The 25998-nt window shown below is 40.4% G+C and overlaps 2 protein-coding genes across 11 annotated transcripts in view; one reads left to right on the forward strand and one right to left on the reverse strand.

Annotated features, from left to right (window-relative positions):
* DTWD2 (DTW motif tRNA-uridine aminocarboxypropyltransferase 2) overlaps positions 1-21085 on the reverse strand; it is a 95904-nt gene extending 74819 nt beyond the window's left edge. The window contains exons 1-2 of one of the 6 annotated variants that reach the window (XM_077344363.1): positions 20883-21085; positions 14292-14500 (exon numbers count right to left, since the gene is read on the reverse strand). In XM_077344363.1, coding sequence (XP_077200478.1) covers positions 14292-14500; positions 20883-21053 — 380 coding nt within the window. In that variant the 5' untranslated portion in view covers positions 21054-21085. Of the gene's footprint in view, positions 1-14272; positions 14501-20606; positions 20815-20882 lie in introns of those variants that run through there. The other 5 variants (XM_077344366.1, XM_077344364.1, XM_077344365.1 and 2 more) reach the window with 5 other exon arrangements.
* Positions 21009-25998, forward strand: part of DMXL1 (Dmx like 1) — a 93802-nt gene continuing 88812 nt past the window's right edge. For 2 of the 5 annotated variants that reach the window (XM_077344358.1, XM_077344359.1), the window contains exon 1: positions 21012-21420. In XM_077344358.1, coding sequence (XP_077200473.1) covers positions 21334-21420 — 87 coding nt within the window. In that variant the 5' untranslated portion in view covers positions 21012-21333. Of the gene's footprint in view, positions 21421-25998 lie in introns of all 5 variants that reach the window. The other 3 variants (XM_077344361.1, XM_077344357.1, XM_077344360.1) reach the window with 3 other exon arrangements.

Consider the following 25998-nt stretch of genomic DNA (forward strand, 5'->3'; position numbering starts at 1 on the left):
GGTCCCCAGCCTCAAAAAGGTTGGGGACCACTGGTCTACTGTGTCAAACACTGCTGAAAGACCAAGTACTATTAGCAGCGCTGACCCACTTTGGTCTAGCTGGTGACGGAGGTCATCCATCAGGACAGCCAGTGCTGTCTCAACCACATGGCCAGGCCAGAAGCCTGACCGGGCTGTATCTAGAATGGAAGCTTCATTGAGAAACGTTGTTAATTGGTCTACGGCAGCTCTTTTCATCACCTTCCCTAGAAACACTAAGTGCAAGACAGGACAGTAGTTGGCAGGTTCCTGAGGGTCCAGGGGTATTTTTTTCAGCAAAGGCCGTACCACTGCCTCCTTTAATTCCTCTGGGAATGCTTACATTTGGATACCTGATGAGATTGGGCTAGCCTAGGCTATCCAGATCAGGATGCTTTCTCTCATAGGCACTCTAATTGTCTGAGCTACAGAACAAAGTTTGTCGAGTGACACCTTTAAGACCAGCAAAGTTTATTTAAAGTAGAAGCTTTTGTGTTCCTGCACACTTCAGATCCTTCTGAGCTATAGGGACTCCTTAGGATTGTGCCGGGAAAAGAGAACTTCCGCATGCATACCAGGCAGTTTCTGAGAAACACACTTCTCAAGCGCATAGGACTCTAGATGCCAAAATGGTTGTTATGAATCAGGTCTGGCTGAGAATCAGAAGCCACTGCACTAAAGCTTATTGAATATATCTGCATAACCTCACACTTGTTCAGCTATGGAATATGACAGTCTGCATCCAAAATTATGCCACCACCTCCACTGTCTGGTGTAGTTAAAAGCACGGAAAATTTTCAATGCCTACATCCTATTATGATAGGGGAAATCAGAACTTTAAATGTATTTCACAGTAAAGTTTTCAATTGGACAATTCACAATAAATACTAAGTAACTTACCTATAACACAAGCTATATTATAATTCTATTAAAAGCTATGCTCAAAATATTTTAATGATTCAAGCTTAGGGTTAATATATTTGAAGTTTTTGGTTTCAGTATGCATGAAGCATTTTTTAAAAAGCTTGTAGACTACACAGACTTTTCTCCTTGATTATATATCTTTAAAACAAAAAGAAAAAACATATCTGGCCTATATACAAATATTGGGATTAATTTTTAGACAGGAAAACAGATTTTTTGTATAATGGGGAAAGTATGCAGCAACAAATTGTGTCACTGCCCCCTGCAGTCCTCTTTCAGAATAGCATGTTTAATCTTTACCCTTGGATAGCATCTTCAAAAACAGTTTTTGAAAGTGATATAAGACAGACACTACAGCTTGCTAGCCATTGCCAGTACATAAATAATATATACAAACTACAGCTACGAAATCAAATTGTACTAAAGACAAAATCATTTTTAATTCTCTTTTCCTTGTCCATTATAAATTTGCTTATCAAAAACAACTGACATGCTAGTAGTAATCTCACATTTTTTTCAATCTTATTATAAAACATTATTCAAAAGAAATTCTTTATAAAAAATTAATGTGACTGCCATTTCAGCCACTGCCTTTGAAATATTAGTAAGGAAGCCGTAAAATCAGTTGCAGACACACCTCTATACACTACAAATATTAAATATAAGCCTGGCAATCAGAATTTTTGAAGTTCTAAGTCTCATGCACTATTCATGTCTGACATGGTCCACATCCTTGTCTTCATTCTTACCTTTTTCTTTCTCCTTTCTAACCATGCCTGGAAAACACTAATAAAATTGTATGCTCAAAAAACTTCAAAGCAAACAACAGAGTTGTTAGGACAGTGGTGGTTGAAGCCTTCTCGGTAACAAGTACAGCTGAAAGTACAGCCTTTCAATAATTGAAAGCAAAGTGTTCTACTGGTATTATTGTGCCAAAGGAGGTCAAACAGTTCCTCATGCATCTTATATGGTTCTGGACTCTTGAGAAAGACAGAATGTCTATCAAAGTATTAACCAGCTCTGATCCTGCTTAGCTTCCAAGATCAGGGTAACATGAGTCTTCCAGAACGGTAGGATACATGCAGTTCTCTAAAAAAAAAAATCAGGTATTCGGCATAAGACAGGTATATTTATCACCTTCTGGATAATAGGACGAATATACATGGAAAATACACTAACAAGTACACATGACTTAAAATATACCATCACTTTTGTCATTCTGTGAAGACATTCAGTGCATAAGAATATAATTAACCTATTCTACTAAGAAAGTTAATATGAATAACTTTTCAGAAGCATACTTTTTATGAGTTCAACCACTTAAAAAAAGATTAATCTAAAAACAGTTGCTAAAAGCCAAAATATATAAACAAACAAATAAAATGAAAAGTCATGTATACACACTAAAATGGTTATCTTTTTAAAGTACAGAGCAACTGGAGAAAAAACATCTGCAAATGTTAAGGAAAATCTTAATGTTATTTCTGATCCTTTGAGAATAAAGTCAACAGATCAGTATTACTGTTTAGCACTATTTCCAAAGGCAAAAGAATTCTTGTTTACTATCTGTACCCTTTTTGGAAAGACAGAAACACTTGTGGCAGTTTTAATAAAAGTATGCAGTATTGTCACAACTTTTTAAAGGTCATCTTTGTTATTATAACGCCATATCAAAAGTGCTTTAAATAGACTTTACAAACATGTCAGAATGAAAAGATTTAGAAAACCACCTGCTCAATGAAGCTTTAAAGGGTACCCATCTCTATTTATTTACTTTATTGATTTGTATGCTTGAGAACCACAAAGAGCTGTCTGAATCACTTTAAGTGCTCACAGTAATTGTAATAACATGCCAGCACAAAAGACACAGTGCACATCTGGATATGGACCTACTGTGCTTATGTATTTCTACAATGCCTAGAAGTGTTGTTTGGTCCACAGCTGGAGCTAATGCCTTGCAAATTTTAAAGACACAGGCACCAAGAGAGGAAGAGTCACTGGACTTTCTGCTGAACCCGTAGTATCAATGCCCATTCGTAAAGCAAACAGAACTTGCATTTTTGCTGCAGAAGTGTGTGTAGAAAATTCAGCAATGCCCTTTCTTAATGCCTTGGACCTATTAAAGAAACTGGCACTGTATCCAGATAAGATCCAGTGATGTCAGCTGTGGCATTTCTCCTACATTAAGACAAAGAGGCATTTATGTTAAGAGGAACGCTTTTTGTTCTTTGCTCAGTAGAGTGGCAGGATGCATGTGTGTAAAGTGGTGTTAAATCAAAGCTGACTTATAGTGACCCCATAGGCAAGAAATGTTCAGAGGTGGTTCACCATTGCTTGCCTCCATGTCATGACTAGTCAAAGGTCACCCACTGAGATTCACGTTTGAATGGATCCAAACCTTTAACACTCTAACTACTACATCACCCCAGTTTACTACAGTAAAAAGGAGGTAACAACCTCCATTCTTCAGTGCAGAGACACAAACTTCAAAGCTTCTTCACCTTCATTATTTCCAATGAACTCTTATTGGATCTTTCTTTATTTGGAAACAATTTTACATACATAACAATATTTTATCACTACCAAAGCAAATGGCAAAAATGGTGAATTTTCTTTAAATGTTTCAGATTGTAAGGAAAACATTTTTACTATTAAAATGGCTTAAGGTGTTCTCCAGTTTCAGTCTACAATGAAACCTCTTTTTCTCAATCACACACAATAAGACACTGCTCAAAGCAAGACTGTAGTTGAAATAATTATAGAAGACAAACTTGATCAAAATGGTGGTGACATTAATTAACAAGATTAGTCACTGCTACAGTTGTAGGCTCCTGTTCTTCTCAACCAAAAAACACAGTCATTCTGTGTCAACAGATCAAAGCAGATAACAACCAAATCAGTTGGGCACAGAATGGATGTCCCAAAAAGATCAGAACTCATTACAATGATCATGTAATTACCTTCTTAAAACCTCATCCAAAGAGGTCAGGGAAAAGAAATGTCAAGAGAGGTTGCAGTGAAAGGGAGAATCTCTGAATTTACTAGTGCTAAAAAGCAATCCTCACCATTGTTGAGTGATTTTGGCTTACCATATATGCAAAGAGGGAAAGGAATCATGCTGTACACAACTTGCACACAAATTAAACATTAAACGAAGTATTCATACAAGAGAAAAACAGAGGAAAGGTAGTGTGACAGGGGAGTACAAGGAGGAAAACAATAACTACCTTCACATCATGCAAAGGTCCAATACACACAGGGACTCTGGTATGTACCTTAAGTAGCCAGATTCGTATCCTGAGGTGAAGGCTGAGTACTGATCCGGTCTCCAATCTGGAGCCAGTGCAGCTGGGCAAGTACCGGTGTCCCTCTACTGGGTCCCTGTGAGGACCCGCACTGCTGCATTTTGGACCAGTTGGAGTTTCTGGAATAGTCTCAACAAAAGCCCTGTGTAGAGCGAGTTGCAGAAGTCTAATTTAGAAGTGACTGTTGCATGGATAATTCCGGCTAAGTCCGATGCTGGGAGATAGGGAGCAAACTGTTGTGCCTGGCATAAATGAAAAAATGCCAGATTGGCAACATTCATGATCTGGGCTTCCATTGAGAGAGAAGTAGCCAGTATCATGCCCAAGCTCTTGGCCGAAGGCATTGGTGTTACTTGGGCTCCATCAAGGGCTGGGAGATGCATTATCTGTCTCTCTCTGCATGCTAACCTAGCCAGAGGACCTCCATCTTGGCTGTATTTAACTTCAGCTGACTCCACTTGAGCTAGTCTACCATGGCCTCCAAGCATCTGTCTAGTGGTGTCAACAGATGGCATTTCATTAACAGAAATAACAGGGTGCCATCAGTGTACTGATGATAACCCCGCCTGAAACACTGGATCAACTGGGCCAGGTGGGTCCATGTAGATGTTAAATAACATTGTGGATAGTATAGATCCCTGTGGGACCCCTTATCTGGGAGATACTTCCCCATAATGTTAAATACAAATCTACAAATAACTAGGAATTTTATTCTTGGACCACTTAATAACCACAATGCATCTCTCCCAATGCTCTAACTCCACAAACATTTTTATTCATTTCCAGACTTTGAAGGAAGAATGCTGAGTTGATTTCACAGTCTTCTGCAGCTCAGCAGACTCAAGAAATACTGCAGGAAGGAGCCACATCAAACAGAAATATACTTGGACAGAACTTGGAAGCTGATTCTGAGGGACTGGCCAACACACCCCTTATCTGGTGGCAGCAGATGTGGAGGTATATGTGGTGGCTCACTGACAGCTTTGCAGATTGCTGGATTTTAAGGGCTCCATATTTTAAGTTGCTTCTTCTATCTGTCGTCCAATGAAGAGATACTGGCTTCCATGGCTGGTACAACACAAGGTTATTTCTCAAATGAAACTATTGGTCCAGAAGAACAGCATCAAGGCCAGGACTGTTAACCATCTTTTTTATGGCTGGGCTTCTTAACATCTGTCTGCAGTAATTTATCAGGTAAAGTTTTTTTCCCCCTGGAATGGAGATAAAATGATGAAGAAAAGCAGGCCAGACATATGTTAAAAGGACTGAAATTTGGCCAAAACAAAGTTGGAAACGCTATACATACAACTGTTATAAAGACTAAGATGCTAGGATGTTTATCCATTTAAGAACTGTGCACTGAATCCCCATGTCAGATAGGCAGTAGGTCAGAAGTTTGTGAACAACTGTGTCGAACACTGCCATTAGATCTAACAAAAACAGCTGTGTGGATCTGCCTAGATTCAGTTTCTCTGGAAATCATCTGACAGGGCAAGCTGGAAGCCAGACTGAAATGGGAAACGTTCTGGTGTTTCTTCCAAGACCCCCGGTAACTGTCCTGCAACTGCCTGTTCAATCACTTTACCCAGCAGTGCTTTATGGCGGTGGTCCCCAACCACCGGGCTACGGCCCGGTCTCAGGCCATGAAGGCCCTGGCACCGGGCCGCGGCTCCCCCCCGCCCCCCCGCAGTAAGAAACTTCCCAAGCCGCAAGTTTGTGGCTTGGCAAGCTTCTTACTGTGGGAGGGGGGGGGAAGAGGGAAGCAGGGCCGCATACGCGCAATGCGCATGCACGGCCGGGCAGTTGCCCTCCCTGCTGCCGCCGGTCCCCAGCCTGAAAAAGATTGGGGACCACTGCTTTATGGGAAATGGGTTTAGGTGCAATAGCTATAACTAACGGAATTCCAAAGGTGGAGGGGAGGAAGAAGCTCATGGGTGCTAAAATTACTAACATGACTAGTTGTGCCATGGACCCACAAATAGACATTATTTCTATAGAGGGGAGAAAAAAGTTGAGCAGCTCTGTGGACGAATGATGATGTCACCTGAGGAATTTAGGTAGTTCCTGGAAAGCAGGGCATCTGGCTAGAGATGCAGTTTTCTGCATGAATGCAGCTGTTACTTTTGCAAAACTGACACACATTTGTATATTCCTAGCACAGCAATGGGACTGCAAAGCAATATAATAAGGAGATGTAGGCAACGTTGATGAAGAGTGTTTGCAGGCACATTTCCCTCCAAAGTGAGGACGGGTCTGACTGCTAACACCAAACCAGGTGAGACTGTTCCTTCCACACCACGAAGCCATCCTAAACAAAAGGCAAACAAGCAGGCCACAGCTGCCTCCCAAGAGCACAAGGAACGACAATTGCTGTACAATAAAGTACTTTTTAATTAATCAAATGTTCATAAAGTCTTTTATTTAAAAAATCCAAAACAGGAGCTCCACAAGAACAAGGTCCAGAGTTCACTCGTTTTCAGTGTGACTGAGGAGCTAAACTACTGATTAAAAATAATGTTTCTGAAAACAAGAGTGAACTCTGGACTTTGTTCTGGCAGAGCTCCTGTTTTGTTTTGTTTTATAAAAGACTTTATGAACATTTGCTTCATTAAAAAGTACTTTATTGTACAGCAGTCGTTGTTCCTTTTTATCCATTGGCATCTTGTGGGATCGACTAGTTTTTGGTTTTGGATTTCTCAACAACACAAGAGTGAAGGAGGCACCAGAGGATGATGTCAGCTGGCAGCATAAGAAACCCAGCAAAATAAACTGGCCAGCTGGAGGGAGCAGGAATGGGGCATGCATACTCCCAAAGACACAAGGTTATGGTGGCTTAGGGTGAAGGCATTTCCCTCTGGGTGATGGTGGAGATCACAGTGGAAATTCATCAAACATCAAGTGGAAAAAGTCCTGTAATTATAATATTTTGTATCTGATCCCTAGGCAAGAGTCCTTTTGGTCTGAATTATCCTGCAGAACTTGCCTATCCGTGCAGCTGTTATATTCTTCCCTAATTAGATCTTCAAGGAAATGAACAGCTAACCCCTTTTTGGCACATCATGGACAAACATGGAACATTATCTGCAACAAGGTCAACATAAACAAGTCTTCTTAGCTGAAAACGTCAAACATGAAATGCAGAAAATTCTTTAAAATGTTAATTTTTTTCTTGGCAAAATTAATGAGTTATATACCTGCATCTATAAAAGAATGAAACTGGTCTGCACAAATATGTGACATAACAATGTAATGTTTACCAAGGCTCATTTACAGAAAATATTAGAGCAGCGTTGCAAGAAATGTTTGATCAATTCTATTCAGTCTAGAAGACTGACAAAAGGGACCCATCTTTTCCTCAGAAAGCACATATCTGAAAAGCTCTGAGGGTTTCTAAACATACTTATTGGGGCTTAATTAGGAAGAACTGGAATCGTCTCTTATATCACACAAAGTTTATTCTCACCATCCAACACATGATTAGCCAGTACATTAATTCTCTAAGCTAAACATTATCAATGAGCTATTCCAAAGATTTCTCTTTCTTTGAAAAATCTCACAAGTCAAATTTAATATATTTTTCTTGGAGATGATTGTCATGACTGGCATGAGAAAAAATGTCAAGGTGACCACATATCTCTGAAGAGCAGAAGGCTGCCAGCAGTCAGGAAAGACTCTGGAATACTATTTTATATCAAACCTCCATACCCCTCTGATTTATTAAACTTCACAGTTCACTCACTTTATACCTACTGGCAGAAAGCAGTTATTTGCAAATGTCTCCTTTATGAGTTCATCTCAATCCTCCACCTGGCCTGCACACACAGAAATGACTTCTTGAACCGACAGATATGTATAATATACAAGTCATTTTAGACAGCAATTTCTTGTTTTCATAAATGTGAACTGTGATTTCAGAATCAAATTATAAAAACAGAGTGCACATAATATAGGCTGCATGAAAGCACAGGAGGAAAAACAGATAGTAAAAAAAATTCTACCTGATTTTAAGCCATCTGAAACAAGTGCAGACCTATGCAACCCATTCCAATTCTATCTGATCAGACTTCAACTAAGATCCACACAATCCTCTTAAGATGACTGGGAAGGTCAACCCAGTGAGATATAAAACACTTATTATACCAACTTCTGTTGGCAAGCATTTGCTGCTCCTATTCGACAGTTGATGGACTGAAAAACCCGCAGAAACAAATATCTGTTCATTAAAAACAAAACATCTCTCAAGTGACTGGATTTCTTAACACTCTAGCATGACAAAGATACTCTGGATCCAGCAATCTATATTCTGTCTTGCTCTCATTACCAACCTCCCCCTTCCTTCCTGTGGGAAAAGTGCCCAAGTGCTCCCCTTTTCTATATGATGTGCGGCTCATCCCTTCCCCGCCCCCCCTCAAAGCCTTTTTGGGAGCAATGCAAATTAAAAGGCAGCTTCAAAAAATGGTGCCCTGCTTGCACCTTTGTTTTAAAAGTACCACTTCAGGCAAACATTCCGTTTCATCAATTTCCTCACCTCCCCATATAGTGCATGTTATTATTTTAATTTATTTTATAAAACACCCAGCCATTACGTTAGGACACTCCTATGTTGTAAAACAAAGAAGCTTTTTTGTAAATTGGGGAAATCTGAGGGAGGCTGCTGGATGCAATTAACAATGTTCATAGCCAGTTCATCGCCTGGAACAGACCATAGTTCCCTTTCCCTTAATGAAATTGATGAAGAGTGTTCTGTTGAACCTTCAATCTTGCTAGCAGGGAAGACAAGGGTGTCATGCTTGTACTACTTTGGATCTGTGTTTTAATGCAATCCTGTTAAAATCTTTTTAAAATACAGCGGGGAGTGGAAGATAGCGGGCAGAGACACTGCACTGGTCGGATCTCAAACATCATTTTGAGCTTCCACTTTAGGTTACTGTGAATTCCTTCCCATGGGAGGGGGGAACTCGTATTTATGGGTGGTAAACAGGGAGCACATTAGGCTCTGCACCTGAATCAGGAGATTTTAGTGTGAAAGTAATGACGTTCCGCGAACATTTATGGGTGCTGCCTTGTTTTGTTTTGTTTTATAAAACATTACAATTTATAAAACATTACAATTTAGTCACTGTAGAAAAGCACTACGATTCTAAAAGGGAGGGGGGAGGAAAATTCAGTATATTTCTGAGCATTTTTTTTAACTCCACAGACTTTTTTGTATGTAGAAAGAAATTTGATATGTTGGAGACATTGGCTGCAAGCTTCAGAACACTTCCCTATGAGCAAGGCCCACTGAAGAGAATGGGTCTTCCTTCTAAGTAGACCTTGTTAGTATTGACTCTGTTGTTTCTAATGTGTGGATGCCAATTTCCTCCTGCAAGGAAAAACTGTTGAGCCACATCTGCTAAGTTAATACAACTATAGTAGGAGTTTGATCCAACACTGAATTCTTATAATAAAATATTTAAATGCTAAAATAAATGGAATACATAATGAACTGTTTTTGCCTGCAAATTATTTTAAGTATACCATTTTCACTAGATGGCACAATAAAATCCAGTAGCATCTTTAAGACCTGATTTTATTGTGCTATTTCAGACCAACACGGCTACCCATTTGAATCTATCACTAGATGGCAGTATAGCATCAACAAATAACTCAGCTTTCTATACTACAGTTAAACCCACAATTAACTCAAGATAGTGCAGCCCACCACTGATTAGCAAAGTTCCTCCTTACACTTTTCTTTACACATTTACCCTTTACACATTTCTCACACTAAAAGGTTTTTAATTAAATCCTTTTAAAGCTAAAAGAACTGCTAATTATTTTTTCAGATGAGAGCCCTGATTACATAAACCATCATCATCATAACTACTTTAACAATTGCCCTACTAACTATACAAATTAATTCTGACTCTGAAGCAAAAAGAAAAAATCTATTTCAGTAGTGAAAAATAACAGTAAATGACTTGTTCTTGTATCATCCATCTGTCACTTAGGGTCATTTCATACATTGTGAAATGAAATTCACACATGTAGCACTTTTAAGTGATGGTTGTACACAGATACATTTCATTGTATGTATAATCGATCTTCCAGGTCATTCCACTGCTTACGTAAAAGTAGTGGAGATTACAATATTGCTACACTTGGATTCAAAAGTTCAGAACAAATGACTTCTTAGTACTGAATAGAGCCATAATATCCTTAATTTCATACACATGTCAATTTTCTGCCCCAAGCATTCTCTAAGGTGCCACTGGACTCAAATATTATTGTATGTATGAACATGGGAAGATGTTCTCAGTTTGGCATCTTGACTGCTGATTCACAATACATGCTTGTGCACGATCATGACACTCTTATCTCCACATGGGTTTAACAGATTTGCCTGTATTTGTCTCCCATGTCTAATATGTGGATACATGTGTCACACTGGTTTGAGAGGCAGATGAAAATGTCAACCACAAATCAGGACAAAAGGACAACAGAAAGTATGCATCAGCTGAAAAGCAATGAAAAGCCGTACATGCTCCCTTCATGAAGAATACATATTATTCTAGGTGCAGAAGTAAATGTCTATGTCAGCAGCTTCCTACCTTGTCTTTAAAAACATTTCACTCATTCTAAGGAGAAAATATTTCATAGGAGTTTTTTTTTTAAAACAGCACTCTCCATGTCAAATTATTCCACTGGAAGAATTGGGAAAAAAGTCTCAAGCAACAATGTTGTTCCCAAAAACTTTTCAAAGGAAATTGTACATGCCTTCACGTCTCTACTACAGCCCATTCTTTTTCTATATTGCCTCCCCTGGAAGTGGGGAGGGGGCATTATCTTTAAAGTTTTAGGAGTTTTAAATAGAATTAAGCTGCAAACGTCTTCTTGCAGAAGGGAGAAACAGGATTTTATGTTAATTTTTGGAACTGTACATTGTTTTGAGTCACAAGGGAAGAGAAGGTACAAATAAATATTTTTGATGAGCCAACAGATACATGTGGTTACAGATATGTAGATGGTCCTCCTGCAAAACTACTTCATTACTTCTACAAATACTTATTTTTAAGTAGAATTATGTGACATACTATAGAGCACACTATACCTTGCCTCAGGTAATATGCTGTGTTGCTCATATTACCTTTGAATGTTTGTATTCCTAGTCCTGTTGCAATATTAATAGGTTGTCTTATAAAAGTGATTATGTTTTGTTTTCTCTTTCTTTAGTCTATAACGCTGCTTGAGTCTTTGTGACAAAATACTTAAAAAACAAGAGACTCCCTAATATTTTCCAGAACCATGTCCATGGAATACAACTCCCATGAGCCCCTTCCAGCACAAGATGGAATTTATGGGAATTGTAGTTCACAGGCATCTGGCTGTGAAAGTTGGACCATAAGGAAGGCCAAGCGTCAAAGAATTGAGGCTTTTGAACTCTGGTGCTGGAGAAGACTCTTGCGAGTCCCTTGGACTGCAAGGCAAACAAACCGGTCAGTCCTAGAGGAGATCAGCCCTGACTGTTCCTTAGAAGTCCAGATCCTGAAGATGAAACTCAAATACTTTGGCCACCTCATGAGAAGGAAGGACTCCCTGGAGAAGAGCCTAATGCTGGGAGCGATTGAGGGCAAAAGGAGGGGATGACAGAGAATGAGGTGGCTGGATGGAGTCACTGAAGCAGTTGGTGCAAACTCTAGGCCTGGAGGATCATTGTCCATGGGGTCGCGATGGATCGGACTCGACTTCGCACCTAACAACAACAACAACAAGCCATCTGGAAAGTCAGTTTGGCCACCCCTGGTCTACACTTACACTACTGCCCTAAGACAGGAACTATGAATTAGGCAACAACCACTAAGAAAGCAAAGCACAGATGAATGAATAAATCTAGCCTCTTCCAGAATTGTGAAGATAAAACATAAATAATATCTTTACATACGTATCACATTTGGTTCTGGGTAAGACAGTCTGAATTGTCAGGCATCTTTTAAGGAGTGAGAGGAGAGAAAATTTAGGTTATTTTATATTTGCTTAGAAACTGAAACTGCTTTTAACTATTATTATTATTATAAACTGACTTGAACCATAAAGAAGGGTCATGTATGAATGGTTTAATTATTAATATTTTTTAAATGTATTTTAAATAGGAGTGGACCCAATTCTACTTTTCTTATCTTGGGTCTACACTTTGTGTCTGGCAAAGAAAACTGTTCTCTTTGGTCACTATACATAGTATTGAAGAAGAAGAAGAAGAACAAGAAGAAGAAGAACAAGAACAGTTGGTTCTTATATGCCACTTTTCCCTATCCGAAGGAGGCTCAAAGCGGTTTATAGTCGCCTTCCCATTCCTCTCCCCACACCACAGACACCCTGTGGGGTGGGTGAGGCTGAGAGAGCGCTGATATCGCTGCTTGGTCAGAACAGTTTTATCAGTGCCGTGGCGAGCCCAACGTCACCCAGCTGGTTGCATGTGGGGGAGCGCAGAATTGAACCATGCCAGATTAGAAGTCCGCACTCCTAACCACTACACCAAACTGGAACTGCCTTGAGCAAAATGAAGAGGAACTATAGATTCTTCCAGCAAGGGGCCTTAAAGGCAAGAAAAGCTTTGCCTCTAATCGGTTTTAATTTATTCATTAGATTTTTTAGTCACCACTCACCCAAAGTGTCTTGTGGTGACTTACATTAAAATATGAAAAATAATGTAAAAACAAATATAAAATACAAATATTAAAGTATTAAAACATTACAATTAAAATACGTGACTGTCACTATAGCACTATGAAAACAGCTCACACATTGTTACCCTCCAAAAGCCAGTGTAAACTATTCAGCTTTAGATGTCTTAACAAGTCCAACAAGGCAGAGGTGCCATTTGAGATTGCCACAACTTTGAAATCCCTTTCTCTGGTGATTTGTAATTGAGCCATCCTGGGGCCAGGCAACTGCAAGAAGCCTCTAGATGATGACCAAAGAGATCACAGGAGGTTGTAACAAAAGAGGCAGTCTCATAAATGTGAGGGTCACCATCAATGGAAAGCCTGACCTAAGTGGATGGAAAAATGAAATAAAAAATTACAAGGGATCTTCAGGAACTCTTAACAGTTGCAGGTTGATACAACTAGGGCAGAATTGCAATCTAGCAAGTATTAATAGTGAGGTAGCTGCTCTTGGATCCCCTCCCCAAGCCACAATGGTAAAGTGCCACCCTTGGATTCAGGTAAGCAAAGTTCTTAGTTTCACTCTACCATGAGGCTTGCTGAATGACCCTGGGCCACTTGTCACTCACTCTTTCAAAATGTAAACTATCTCAAAAGTATGTTGTGAAAAGAGAAGGGGAGAGTTATATACATCACTCTGAGCTCCTTGGAGGATAATAAACACATATGCATAAGAAAAGGGAAACCACCCATCCTACATTTCCTATTTGAGTTGAAGCAGTAATTCAGAAAGGCTATAATTGCATCCCCAAGCACATACCTGCTGAAAGGAACCAGGAGAGTTTGGATTTTTGTTCCTGGTGCTTGATTTGAATGAAAACATTAGAACTCACAACACTTGTGAACACATTATACGATCCAGAACTAAGACAGGGAAAGTCATATAAGTCAGCAACAGAAGGGTAGATTCTGTTTCTAAACAGGAAGGGACCTAACCAGGCACTCAAAGAGCTTTATTGCAACAATAAAGGGGGGATATGAGCAAGATATATAGATATATACATTCCAGCTTCCTTAGGGAAAGGGTGAGATACAGTGCAATAGTACTGACAAACTAATAAGCGTAAATGCGTAGGCCTTTGTTTTGTGGGGATGGGGGCTTAATCCCACCTGTCCCGTCCTCCAAAGAGCGGGACTTACTCAGGCGCCAAAGTCACAGACCACGAATTTAAACTGAGACCGGGGCGGGGCTGTTTTCCATCTAATTATAAAGAGGTCGGAGCCTACGAATGATTGCAGAATTGGCCGGCGGGAGGCGGGGACTGTGGGGAACCCTTCAGTGTTCCAGCAGCTGTGTCCGCGGTCGCCCTTTCCACTCACCCACAACGGCCGCACTCACGCCTGCGAACGCTGCACTCCACGGGCAGCTGCCAGAGGCCCTCGCACTCGTCCTCTTCCGCGGCTGCTGCTCTGCTCCCGCTGAGAGCGTTGTCGGCCCCACAAAGGACACTTTCCTGCCCGCCCGCCGCACTGGACCTCTCTTCTTCCATGGCCGGCGAAGAGACTCCTGCCGGAGCCACCCACACCGCTACAGGTGGCGCTAGGACCCTGTAAGAAGAAGACAGAGTTTGAAAAGGCAGCGCGAGGCGGAAGCGGCCGTAAACCTCGTCACGTGACTAGAAGTGGGCTGCTGGCGCGGAGTCGCAGCCTTCGTTACTGGTCGTATTTAGATGCGTCAAAACATCAGTCTTATTTAGATGCATCTTGGCTCTACACCCATACCACTACAACTATTTGCATACTCGGAGTGCTCACGTTGGGTTCTGACTTGTAATCAGCTACCCGCTGTAAAACTACCCGCTACCCGCTGTAAAAAATCTCAGTGGAGGGCCTGGAGTTTTTTTTCAGAATTCCAGCTGATGTTCAGATTAATGCTTAGTTTCCCTTGAGCTTATTCAACTTTTTAGGCTAGATTCTAGTTTCACATCTCTACTCAGTTCCTTCTCCCCAAACCTCCCAAGAATTTCACAAGCTATAACTGGCTTGAGACAGTTATAGACAGTTATAAAGAGACAAAAATCCAAGAAGAGTTGGTTCTTATATGCCACTTTTCTCTACCTGAAGGAGTCTCAAAGCGGCTTACCCTTCCCTTCCCCACGACAGACACCCTATGAGGCAGATGGGGCTGAGAGAGCCCTGATATCACTGCTTGGTCATAACAGGGCAGGGTCATAACAGTGCCCTGGCAAACCCAAGGTCACCTAGCTGGCTGCATGTGGGGGAGTGCAGAATTGAACCAGGCATGCCAAATTAGAAGTCTGCACTCCTAACCACAACACCAAACTGGTTGTTCTGCTTCTTACCTCCTTTTTACCTGACACTAGCATAGATTAATGTGATAAGAACAGTAACCCAGACAGCAATGAATCATACCTAATTGCACATTCTTGCACATGTATTTGTTCCACTAGAGTGGAAAACAGTGAAAAAGCTCTTTAAGTCTTTAGAGGAACAGAAACTGAGGAGTTAACCTGTATGTGCCTGTTATCTACAACATAAATATCCCCACTGTGTTTTAGTTTCATACTGCAGAACTGTATGTGTACTGGAATATAATGTGTCAACATTGGCAAGGAGACAGTATTGGCTCCTTCACTGTTTGCAATACAAATACTGCAAAACATTTTGGAAGTTGAAACTGAAGATAAATTAATACTTTGCGTACTAATACAATTCATACAAAACTAATATGTACATTTGAATACATACCAGAATTTATATACACACAATAGCTGTATAGTCTGATACAATAAATATTTTCATGGATTCAGTAGCTATCCTTACTGCTAAATACATCTTCAACTTCAATTAAGTTAATTACTCCAGCATGATAGATTTATCAGCAAACCTGAAGTATTTCCATCCTGTATTATGTTGTATTTTAGCCTACCCTTTCCTCCAAAGAACTCAGGGCAAGTTCCTCTTCATTATTTCTTCACAGCTCTGTGAGATAGGTTAGGCCAGCCGTTTTCAATGTCAGAGGAACCCTTGAAATAAATTTTCAGACTTTGAGGATCCCCAGAAGTGAGGTCAGCTGGCACCACTTCCCTGTTATGCCCCCAGAAGTGGCATAATCACCTGTGCTTGTCACCCTTCCTTCACTCCCCCCCCCGTCACCTCTGTTACTACTACAGTGGCTTTACCTTGTGTAGGCCAGAAAGTAGAGCAGGAGCTGAGAAGACAGCCTAGACACTCATACCATGCCATAACTGATCCCCCCCCCCCGCCGATTTTTACACTCATGGCCTACCCACCAAGCCCTCTGGGCGGAGGTGTTTAGTTCCCTAGCTTGTGACTAAGTCCATTTAGGCAGGAGGGGAAAATGCCATGGACCCCCCCCCCCTGGAGCGCCCACAGATGCTCAGGGGTCCAGAGACCCCTGGTTGGGAATCCTTAGGTTAGGGTAACAGTGATTGACCCAAGTTTATTCAAGAAGCCTAATACTTGACTGAGGATTCTACAACCTGTTAACATTGCTTCCACTGAAGAAAGTTCTGCTGAATAAGAATCTTTAGATTTTCAGAAAACTATAGGTCAGAAGTAGATCATGTTATAGAGTCCTTCACATCTGCATTAGGAGCTACTAGAAAATATTTTAACCTGATATTCTGCAGAATTGCTGTTAATAGGCAATATTGGGCAAGATTAATAGTTTGAATTCATAAAAAGTTGTGATATAGACAGAAAAAAATCAACCATTATGAGTGCAATTCATTTCTGTAATATAGCATTTTGGAGTATTCTTTGAGTACAGCTGGAAACACATATAGTCCTATACTGGGATATGGTGGAGAACTTGTGAGAGGATATGTATGCATGCATAAGTTTTAAATAATTATCAAACACCACCAGTGAATAATTCAAAATATAAATACTTCCATTTACCAACAGGGATACATACATTTAGAATTTTATTTTCTTAATGTCAAGAGTCCACATTTATTTTAAAATGGGAATTGCCATTATTTGACTGTTATTGCTTGTAAATTTTCAAATAACCAGGAACACTCCATTTATCCTGCAGCTCAACTAGTACAGAATAGTTTTCAATACATTTCCTTTGTCTTGAAGAGTTACTTCCTGAATAATAACATGAGACATAGCTGTTAAGTGGAAAATTTGCTAGATGCTGTGGAAAGTCCCAAACTTCAAGCTACTTCTTTTCTACATTTTTGTTAAGACTTATACTTATTTCCATTACTCTCAACAGTCACTACCATGTAACTACAAACTCCTTTTCTGTAGCCCAACACAAGTGGAAAAGGCAATGCTTAATTTTTTAAAACAACAGTCCATTTCATCTGTCAGAAAAGCATAAGAATAACTAAAATGGGTATTTGTTGAAGTTCACAAGGAAGTGATATATTCCTGTTTGATTCACACTTCTTCATTCAAGCAGGACTCTAGCTGAAGTTAGTCATATTTAAATGTGATTAAAAGCATTCATATTTTAATTATGGTAGCTGATTTGTTCTACTGGGGACCAAACTAAGTGTAAGTAAAAGTAGCATTATTGCTGACTTGTTTTGAAATCTGTAGTTTTAAGAACTCTGATGTTTCCCTTTGCTTACATTATAATTAGGACATTTACACATGTATCTTTATAAGAAGGTTCCAGATTTACAGCTATAACTACTTCTCCACCCATCTTAATGCTCACAAAATTTGTTTAAAAATTCTAAGTTTACAAATACAATATATTGTGTTTTACCTCTTCATGTCTCTATATTACTGTTTCTTGGCTCATCCCAGTATCTGTTCTGGAGTGGGACCTAGACAAACTGAATTATCCCAAATTTCCAATTCATTTTATATTTATTTGAAAGGGCTGTTATGTCTATGGAGTTATGCTGTTGGCTCCAGAACACAGGCATTTCACATCTGTTGTATTTAAATATTAGTTTGGCTAAATTATTTGATTTGTTATACATACCTAAAATAACCATACATAATTCTGGTAAACCATATTTATAATCATATATTGTGTTGTTTTTATTCTTTTATTGTAAACCATCGCGAGTCTTTGAGTTGGAGTTCATAAAAATCGGTTAATAAATAAAGAAGCCAGCCAGCCAGCCTGGTGATTGGGGAAAGTGCTGTCAAATCTCAGCCAGCTTAAGGTGATCCCATATGGTTTTCAAGGAAAGAGGTGTTCAGACATGGCTTGCCACTGCCTGCCTCTGTTTAAGAACCCTGGCCTTCTTGGGTGGTCTCCTTTTCAGGACTGACCCTGCTTAGCTTCTGAAATCTGGCAAGATCAGTCCAGCCTACATATATTTAAGCATGAAAAATGTTATACAAAGAGTGGATTCCTTTCTTCAAAGTAAAATATCTCAAGAGAAAAATGAGAAATAGATACTTTTGTAACATAAAATAATAATGTATAGTGTACTGGCAACTTTAAGCCCAACAATAGTTGAGTCCAACACAGCTACCCACCTGGATGTATTTGAGAATAAAGTTTCTAATATTAATGGAGGCTTCACTTTCCTGATTTCTGGGACTTCAGGTTCTCTTATCATGACAACACAGGCTGATTCCGCATGGACAGAAAAGGCCAAGAGGGCAGTCATATGGAAGCAGGGCAAATCCCTGTTTTGATATGATGTTGCCGCCAGGCCTCCGTCCTCCAGGGTCTGGCATGGGTCCTCCAGGGCCTGGCTATGGGAACATTGAATTTCCTGAGTTCTTTTAGCCCATTGCAGGGGCCAACAGGGCCTGTCCCACAGCAGGTTTCCTTGTCCTACAGTGGCCCAAAGGGGGCAAAAAATCCCCCAGTCAGCTTTGTAGCACTTTCCTGCATTGTGGGGTGTACCAGGACATTTATTTTTATTTTGCAGGAAGGTGGGATTGCATGGAATGCAATCCCACTTTCCTGCAAAATAACCCCCTATGTCCCCTCTGCACAGCAGAACTAATCTGTCACTGCTTTGTTTCCTGGGGGGGCATATTTCAGTGGGACACCAGGCATCCCGCTGAAATGTGTCCGTCATATGCATGCAGCGCTGTAGCAACCCTCCAGCAGCAGCCTGGTGTGGCTGCTGCCATGCAGAATGGGTCACAGTGTGTGAAAACACTAATGCAGGTTCACTTCTGTCAGAGTTGTCCTGTTATACTTGCTGTGCTTTTAAAGGTTCATTTGATTCCATGCAAACAAGAGGCATGGATATATTTCCACGTACAGAAAAAAAAAACTGCATATAATCCAATATTTATTTATTTATTTTATTTATTTATTTATTTAGATTTATATACCGCCCTCCCCGAAGGCTCAGGGCGGTTTACATTAAAACTAATCAACAATACATTTTCCCTCCAGATAGCTCTTGGCTCTGTCAGATTGGAATAACTGCTGTACTATATGTAACATTTTAAGTTCAAATGGCAACCCCCACCTCCCAAAAAATATCCTTATATTAACATGTTGAATTTCCCCCTGTAACACTGGAGGGATTGTGCTGCTGCAAACTGTTTGCCTACAGTTGCTAAAGAAAGTAGTTTACCACAGCAATCTATCCAATAGCCACATAAAAGGCTATTTTTAACCATAAACTATCTGCAAATTAATATCCCAGAATCTTGCAGTAAATATATGGGAATTAGTTTCCTTCAGAGCCTTCCAGGTCCTTGCACCACTAGCAACACTACCCCTTGTTAACAATGTTGTTGTTAATTGACACCATTATTGATCTCACATTATACTTGTTATATAGTTTCATGTTCCCTGTAAACCACCCTGAGCCACAAGGCAGGGCGATATATAAATGTAAGAAATAAATAATAATTATGAAGCTTTTGTCCATGTTTTTACATATTTCTTCCTGAAACACTTCACTGTGTCTTTGAATTGTCAGTAATTCAGAATCCAAGCCTCTCAGTAAATTCCTATTCTGTCAGTCAATCTCATTTCATCCTGTATTAGATTTTACATTTTTACCCTCGAACCCCTGAAAGTGTCTCACATCCATGCCAAATGAGCTGATTACTCTTCATATTGCTTCTTACTTTGAATCAGCCTCCTAGCAATCCCACTTTACCATGTTTTAATCTGGCGTGATGAATTTATAGTTACCATTTAACCACATTCTAAACTAGCCCAATCTTGTCAGATCTTAGAAGCTGAATGGAACTGGCTCTGACAAGCAGTTGGGTGGGAGACCACCAAGGAATTCTAGGATCATGACATACAGGAAGGCAATATTAAACTACTTATTAACATTCTGAAATTAGCCACAGCTTGACAGTGCTTCACACATACACACTCTAAGGCTCAGCCTTAAAACTAGCATAGTAAGTCTTTCAGGTAAGGTACCTGAACCTTTACTATTAATACTAGACAAGCAACTAAGCGCACAACAGGCTCTCATGAACTCCTCGCTACAGAGGAGTTTGGATCCCCCCCCCACCCCGCACTCCTTAACTAATTCATCGGCACTGTGTAATTATGGCTGTCAGTAGATCACACGGAATCTGGATGGCGGGGGAGAGAGGAGCTGTCCATCGAAAGAACCTCTCTCAACCTGTTAGAGCAAAACACCAAATGAGGCACTATGGTTTGACTCCACTTGCCCTTCCAGCTCGGCAGACGGGGGAAGGGGGGTGGATGCAATAGACGGCCACATGCTCAGCAACCCTGCCGTGACTTCCCTCGCACCTATACAGAGGCAGAAGACGTCAACTGCGGCTTTATCTCATCATTTCCTCAGAGCAGGATCCACGCTACCTTTTAACGAGCCAGCTTGAGGTCAAACCGCAACTACCCCCTGCCTGCAGAAACCAAACGGACTAGCTCCTTTACCGCCCTTAACCAGGGCGCCCTTAATCTGCCGCCTACACGACACTTCCGCCTCCGCAGCCACGATCACGCGACGCCAGCATTGCCCCCCCCCCGAAAGGTTGTGACTGCGCCTGCTCAAACATTCCCATTTACCACGGCGTTCCTTCCCAACATGAAATGCGCCTGCGCGGCCAGGAGACTCCCTCTCACTACCGAGCAGCATTTACGCCACGCAACCGCTGCGTAGGCATCTGCGCACGCGCTCTCTGTGCAAAGGCAGGAGAGGAAAGGAAACAGAGGGCTGTAGACGGAAAAGAAAGCCATCAGCGTCCCTCAGTTCTCGCGAGGGTTCAATTCACTCAAGCTGTTAGCTAGCTCAAAGGTGCTGCGGGAGTGGGGGAAGCGCGCATCTTCCTGCGCGTACCCGTGACAGGGACGACGGGGGCGGTGCTTGAGAAGAGGCCCCTCCCCACACTATGTGCCGCCTCGTCCTCGTCCTCCTCCTCCTGCGGGACTAGCCGCGGCCGAGCGGCTGCCTTAGTGTCGCCCTGCCTGCGGTGGCGTCGGCTGGCCTGGGCCCGGACAGCCCGGCGAGAGCCCCGCCATGAACCTGCACCAGGTGCTGACGGGGGCCGTCAACCCCGGGGACAACTGCTTCTCCGTGGGCAGCGTCGGAGGGCATCCCTTCACGGTGAGCGAGGCTTCTTGCCGGCTCCTCGCCCCTCGGGGTTGCTTCACCGCCCGCCTAACTTCCCCCTCCGCTGCGCCCCTCAAGGGCCGGCCGGTCGGCCGTCTACGATGCCCGCGTCTCTCGCCCCGCTTTGGGCGCAGCTTGGGCTCGGCTGATGGAGAGCCGGGGGGCTGAGGGGTGGGCTGGTGGGTTGGAACCGCCTGGTTGAGACCCACACGTAGGATCCCTCTGTCGCACCAGGGTCGAGCGCTTGTTGGTATTAAAATGTGAGGTCGGACCATCGGTTTCGATGTTCTGGGTCAGGTGAAGGCTTCAGTTCCCGCCCCTTCCTCCTCTTTCTCTTCCCCCACCTCCGTCCCGGCACCATTTCTGCTGCTTTGCACTGTTAAAAACAATTCTTTGGACACTAATCAACCACATTAAAAACAAAACATTGGGATTAATTGCAAAGAGGGTCACGATGGGGTTTAAATTCACTTTCTTTTTATATCTAATAATAATAGTAATAATATATAATCCGAGATGTCAAAGAAAAGTGTTACTCACGTGGTTGAAGGCACCTCCTTTATTAGTTTTCCTTTTAGGCCTAGCTTTTGGACAGGTTCAGAAGCTCAGTCCTAGTTTAAATTAAGCTCTGGGTATGAAGGAAGTTGTAAGTATATTCTACAGACAATTCTGTAACAATCCTTGTGGCCATGGGCAATATCTTTAAAGCATTGTTTTTGTTCTTGATTTTTCATAAATGCTTGTTCTCTTCATCTATGTGCTAGAATATGATACATTTAGAACATTTTGTGTATCAAAAGACAGAATGCTTGAAAACTAAGTTTGTGATTTGTGTAGAAAAATATTCCATATTTACATAAATGTACTCATCAAAGTGTGTCTGGCACTGCCACCATGACTTAATCTTCTACACAAAAAGTAGAAGTTTTTCATCATTTAACACCATACTTATGTTATCTAATTAAAAAAATATTCCTGTTACTTTATTTTAAATATATATTTTAATGATATGAAGCCGTTAGTTATTTTCTAGATAATCTGTAAGGAATTCTGAAAATTCCAGGATAGTTGTTTTACTTGGCAGTGTTTTCCATAATCTGTTTTAGATTACCTTTTGTTTTAGTTTTGTTGTGTGTTTTTATTCTATGTATTTGTTCACCCATGTGACTTTATGATGAAATTAAGAAGCAGGAGATGTAGCATCATAAAGCTGATCATTTCTGTTGTAATTTTTGCAGATCGGTAGCCATGTTGTTCTGAAGCAGCAGAACAAAGTTTGAGTCCAGTGGTGCTGATTGTGCTTGGATAAATGTGTAATTTATGTCACACATTCATCTGTACATACATTGAATGTGCTCAATGCTCATAAAGAAAAAACAAAGGACATTGTCTCACAGATTTTATACTGTACTTGGATTGTATGTGAAAGGGACTCAGAACATTACTTGCTCCTCATTGGTTGTACCAAGCACTTTTTAGTCCATCTCACTTTCAGTACTAGAGATGGGCTAAGAAATGAGATACTGCAGGGAAGTAAGGCACAAAAGAGGAGGAAGGCTCTGCCCTGTTGCTTGCATATACTATTTTTCACAGATAAAGACCACCTTACCGTTTGTTTTGACATAAGCATTAGCCCTTTATTTAGTAGAAACTCAGCATGCTTGTTTGTGTGATATTTTTCACAGACAACTTAAGAAGCAGTGTCTGTAAAATGTAGGAAAGTCATTCTTAATTTTTCACGCATGCACTGAAGTAGAGGAAGACAAGTATCATGGCTCAGTGTTAGAGCCTTTGCTTGACATGTTGAGTCTTGGATGGCCAATCCCTGGCATATCCAGTTTTAAAAGATCAGGTAGGAGGTGATGTGAAAAATAACTCTGCTTGAAATTATGGAAAGTTAAAGCAAGTCTGAGTAGATAATATTGTCCTAGATGGGCCAGTGGCCTAGTCTTTATTAAATACTGAATAAAATGGCCCAGTTTCATTGGCTGTTATGGGAATCAGCAATGCATTCTGGTGCTGAGAAACATTTTTTTAGGACAATTGCTGAATAAACATATATTCAAATAAGACTAGAAAAATGTGATTATGTTGCATGGCTATAGATTTCACAAAAGAAATTTAGAAAATGTCTTGTTAACAAGATGTGCTCTTTTCTGCAGATATATAATGTACTTAATCCAATATGATATGCAAAATATTATTGATTGCTTCTGAAAGATCTGAAAGAAAGGCTGCCTTTGGGTAATAATTCACAGCATATACTGCCAGTTATTATGGCCTATTCTATGACATATTGGTAAGCCAAACAGGAATTGCATTGATGAGGGCAACTTTGAGCTGTTTAATTTATACTTTGGGCTGTTTTCATTGAAGCTGTGCCACAAATTTTAGTGCTACAAGGCTCAAAGATCCACTCTGAATTTTTCATGCAGCAGTCTGTACCTCCACTTTTCTGGGCCACTGCTGAAAATGCTTTTGGAGCCTGGGTGGGAAAGGGCAGTAGATAGAAGGGAGAAAATACAACTGTTTTTCTACATCGTATTCAAGTACTATTTAAAAAAACCCTGTCATTTCTAAGCTTTGGCAGAACTGAAATAATAGTTATGTGGCATTTAAGTTATACATTGGTAAGAACAGAATGGTCTGCACAATAAGAATATTTGTGTTTATGTGCTTAAAACAAGCAAACTATATACCCAAACTTGAAAAGGCAATTTAAGAATAGAAAAGGGAGCCTCTACATAAACTCGAGGCATTTTGAATGTTTATAAATATTGCTTTCACTTTCCAAGTCTAGGCATATGAACCTACATTACACTGTAAAACAGAAGTCAGTTGGCATCTTAAAGATTAACATCTATTTAAGTATGGGATTTTTAAAAGCAGAGGTCACTTCCTCAATGCTTTACATTTTGTCAGACTACTGGACTAGTACCAAGTCCCAGATCTCAAGCAGAAGCTACCCTGAGTCCCTTCACCTAGAGATGCTAGGCCTTGAAGGAGAACTTTGTGCATGCACTGATGTAGGGGCCTTTTCCCCCTCCATGTTTGGTATCATCAAATAAAATTCTTGTTTATCAGTGTTCAACTAGCCCTTCCTGGTTCTAGAAATGAAAAAGTAAGCATAAGTAGTGTTGACTAAATAGTCCAAGAACACGGTAATGTCAACATTAACTGCTGCTTGGAGTTGCTGCATTGAAGTGATTACATCACAAATAGTTTAAGGCATTTTTACCTCAGAGGTGACTTCAAAGAGCTTTACTTGCTGAAATTTAAGCTCCTTTCCACCTCTGTTTTTCATCCATATACAGTCAATGAATACACAAATTAATTCAAGACAAAAAAATATTTTCCATATTAACACCATTGACATATTGAGAAGTGGCCTTTGCAACAATAAAAAAATATTTTAATATTGTAAAGGAAGGCCATACTCAACATCTCTCCATCCTCCTCCAATATGTCGATGGAAAAGTAGAAGCTGATTACATTCAACCTTTTTCTTTTCCTGGCAGCCCTTCACTTTAGACATCAAAGCTGTAACATTGCACATGGGTTGTACATTAAGATTACTAGAAAAAAGTCTGAATAAATTCTTGATATTTTCAAAGGTAGATCAACCGTTGCTCCGTTGTCCTAGTGGATCTGATATGACCTGAGATCATTTTTGCACCTAGCACAGTCTATTTTTTATTAAGGATATACTTATTTGGGTTTTACTCCTCAGAAGTTAAGCATAGGATTAAGCAACATGTTGGAACACCTTTTCTTCCTGTATTAAGACTGCTACAAAACTACGTATTTTGGCTTTTTCATGTCTAACAAGCAACATCCCTATCCCGTTTCTTTTTGTTTTTTTCTGATTACATCTAGTGTGAAGCCCATTCTGATAAATGCAAAACAAACTACTTTTTCCTTTGTAGTCTCTTAAAGGCATTGTGCTATGGGTAATTTTGATTTTTTTTCCAGATGAACTAACACGACTAACTGCATATTTTGATTTATTTGTGTGGTGTTTATCATGCTGAATATATTTTTTAATTCTTGCAACTTTTGTAATTTTTAGTGATAAAATATTTAAATTCAGTGTTCAGCATAACTTTGTTAGGCAATAGCTTGTGGATCGGTGGAGAAAATGCCAGGATGTTTAATCCCTTGTACCATTTTTTTTGTGCTTGTGATTCTACTACTTAGATGTGACTGCATCCCATAATGAATTAAAGTGTATTGGAGGCATTGCCTTCATTCTGATGCATCTGATTTCAAACATATGCTTGCAATCAGTAAATGAAAAGTTAATTTCTTTAGTTGCCTTTTGATCTAGTCCTAAACACAACACTTTGTTGCATGTCCTTCCTTGGCTCAATTAGACTCTGCTTCATTTTACAATACAAGGGCCTTCCAGCCTTTCTATAGAGTTTACTTGTCTGTGTTATAGTGAACTAACTATTCTTGTTAAGAAGCAAGTGCATGTTGTTAAATAAAAGGCAGCATAGTGATCTTTTGAGGAAACTTTTATGGGGAATAATGCTGAATTTGGTAACTAATGGAGTTTTGTTAAATCTAAAG

The sequence above is a fragment of the Paroedura picta genome, chromosome 7, assembly GCF_049243985.1.
Source record: "Paroedura picta isolate Pp20150507F chromosome 7, Ppicta_v3.0, whole genome shotgun sequence".
Classification (NCBI taxonomy): domain Eukaryota; kingdom Metazoa; phylum Chordata; class Lepidosauria; order Squamata; family Gekkonidae; genus Paroedura; species Paroedura picta.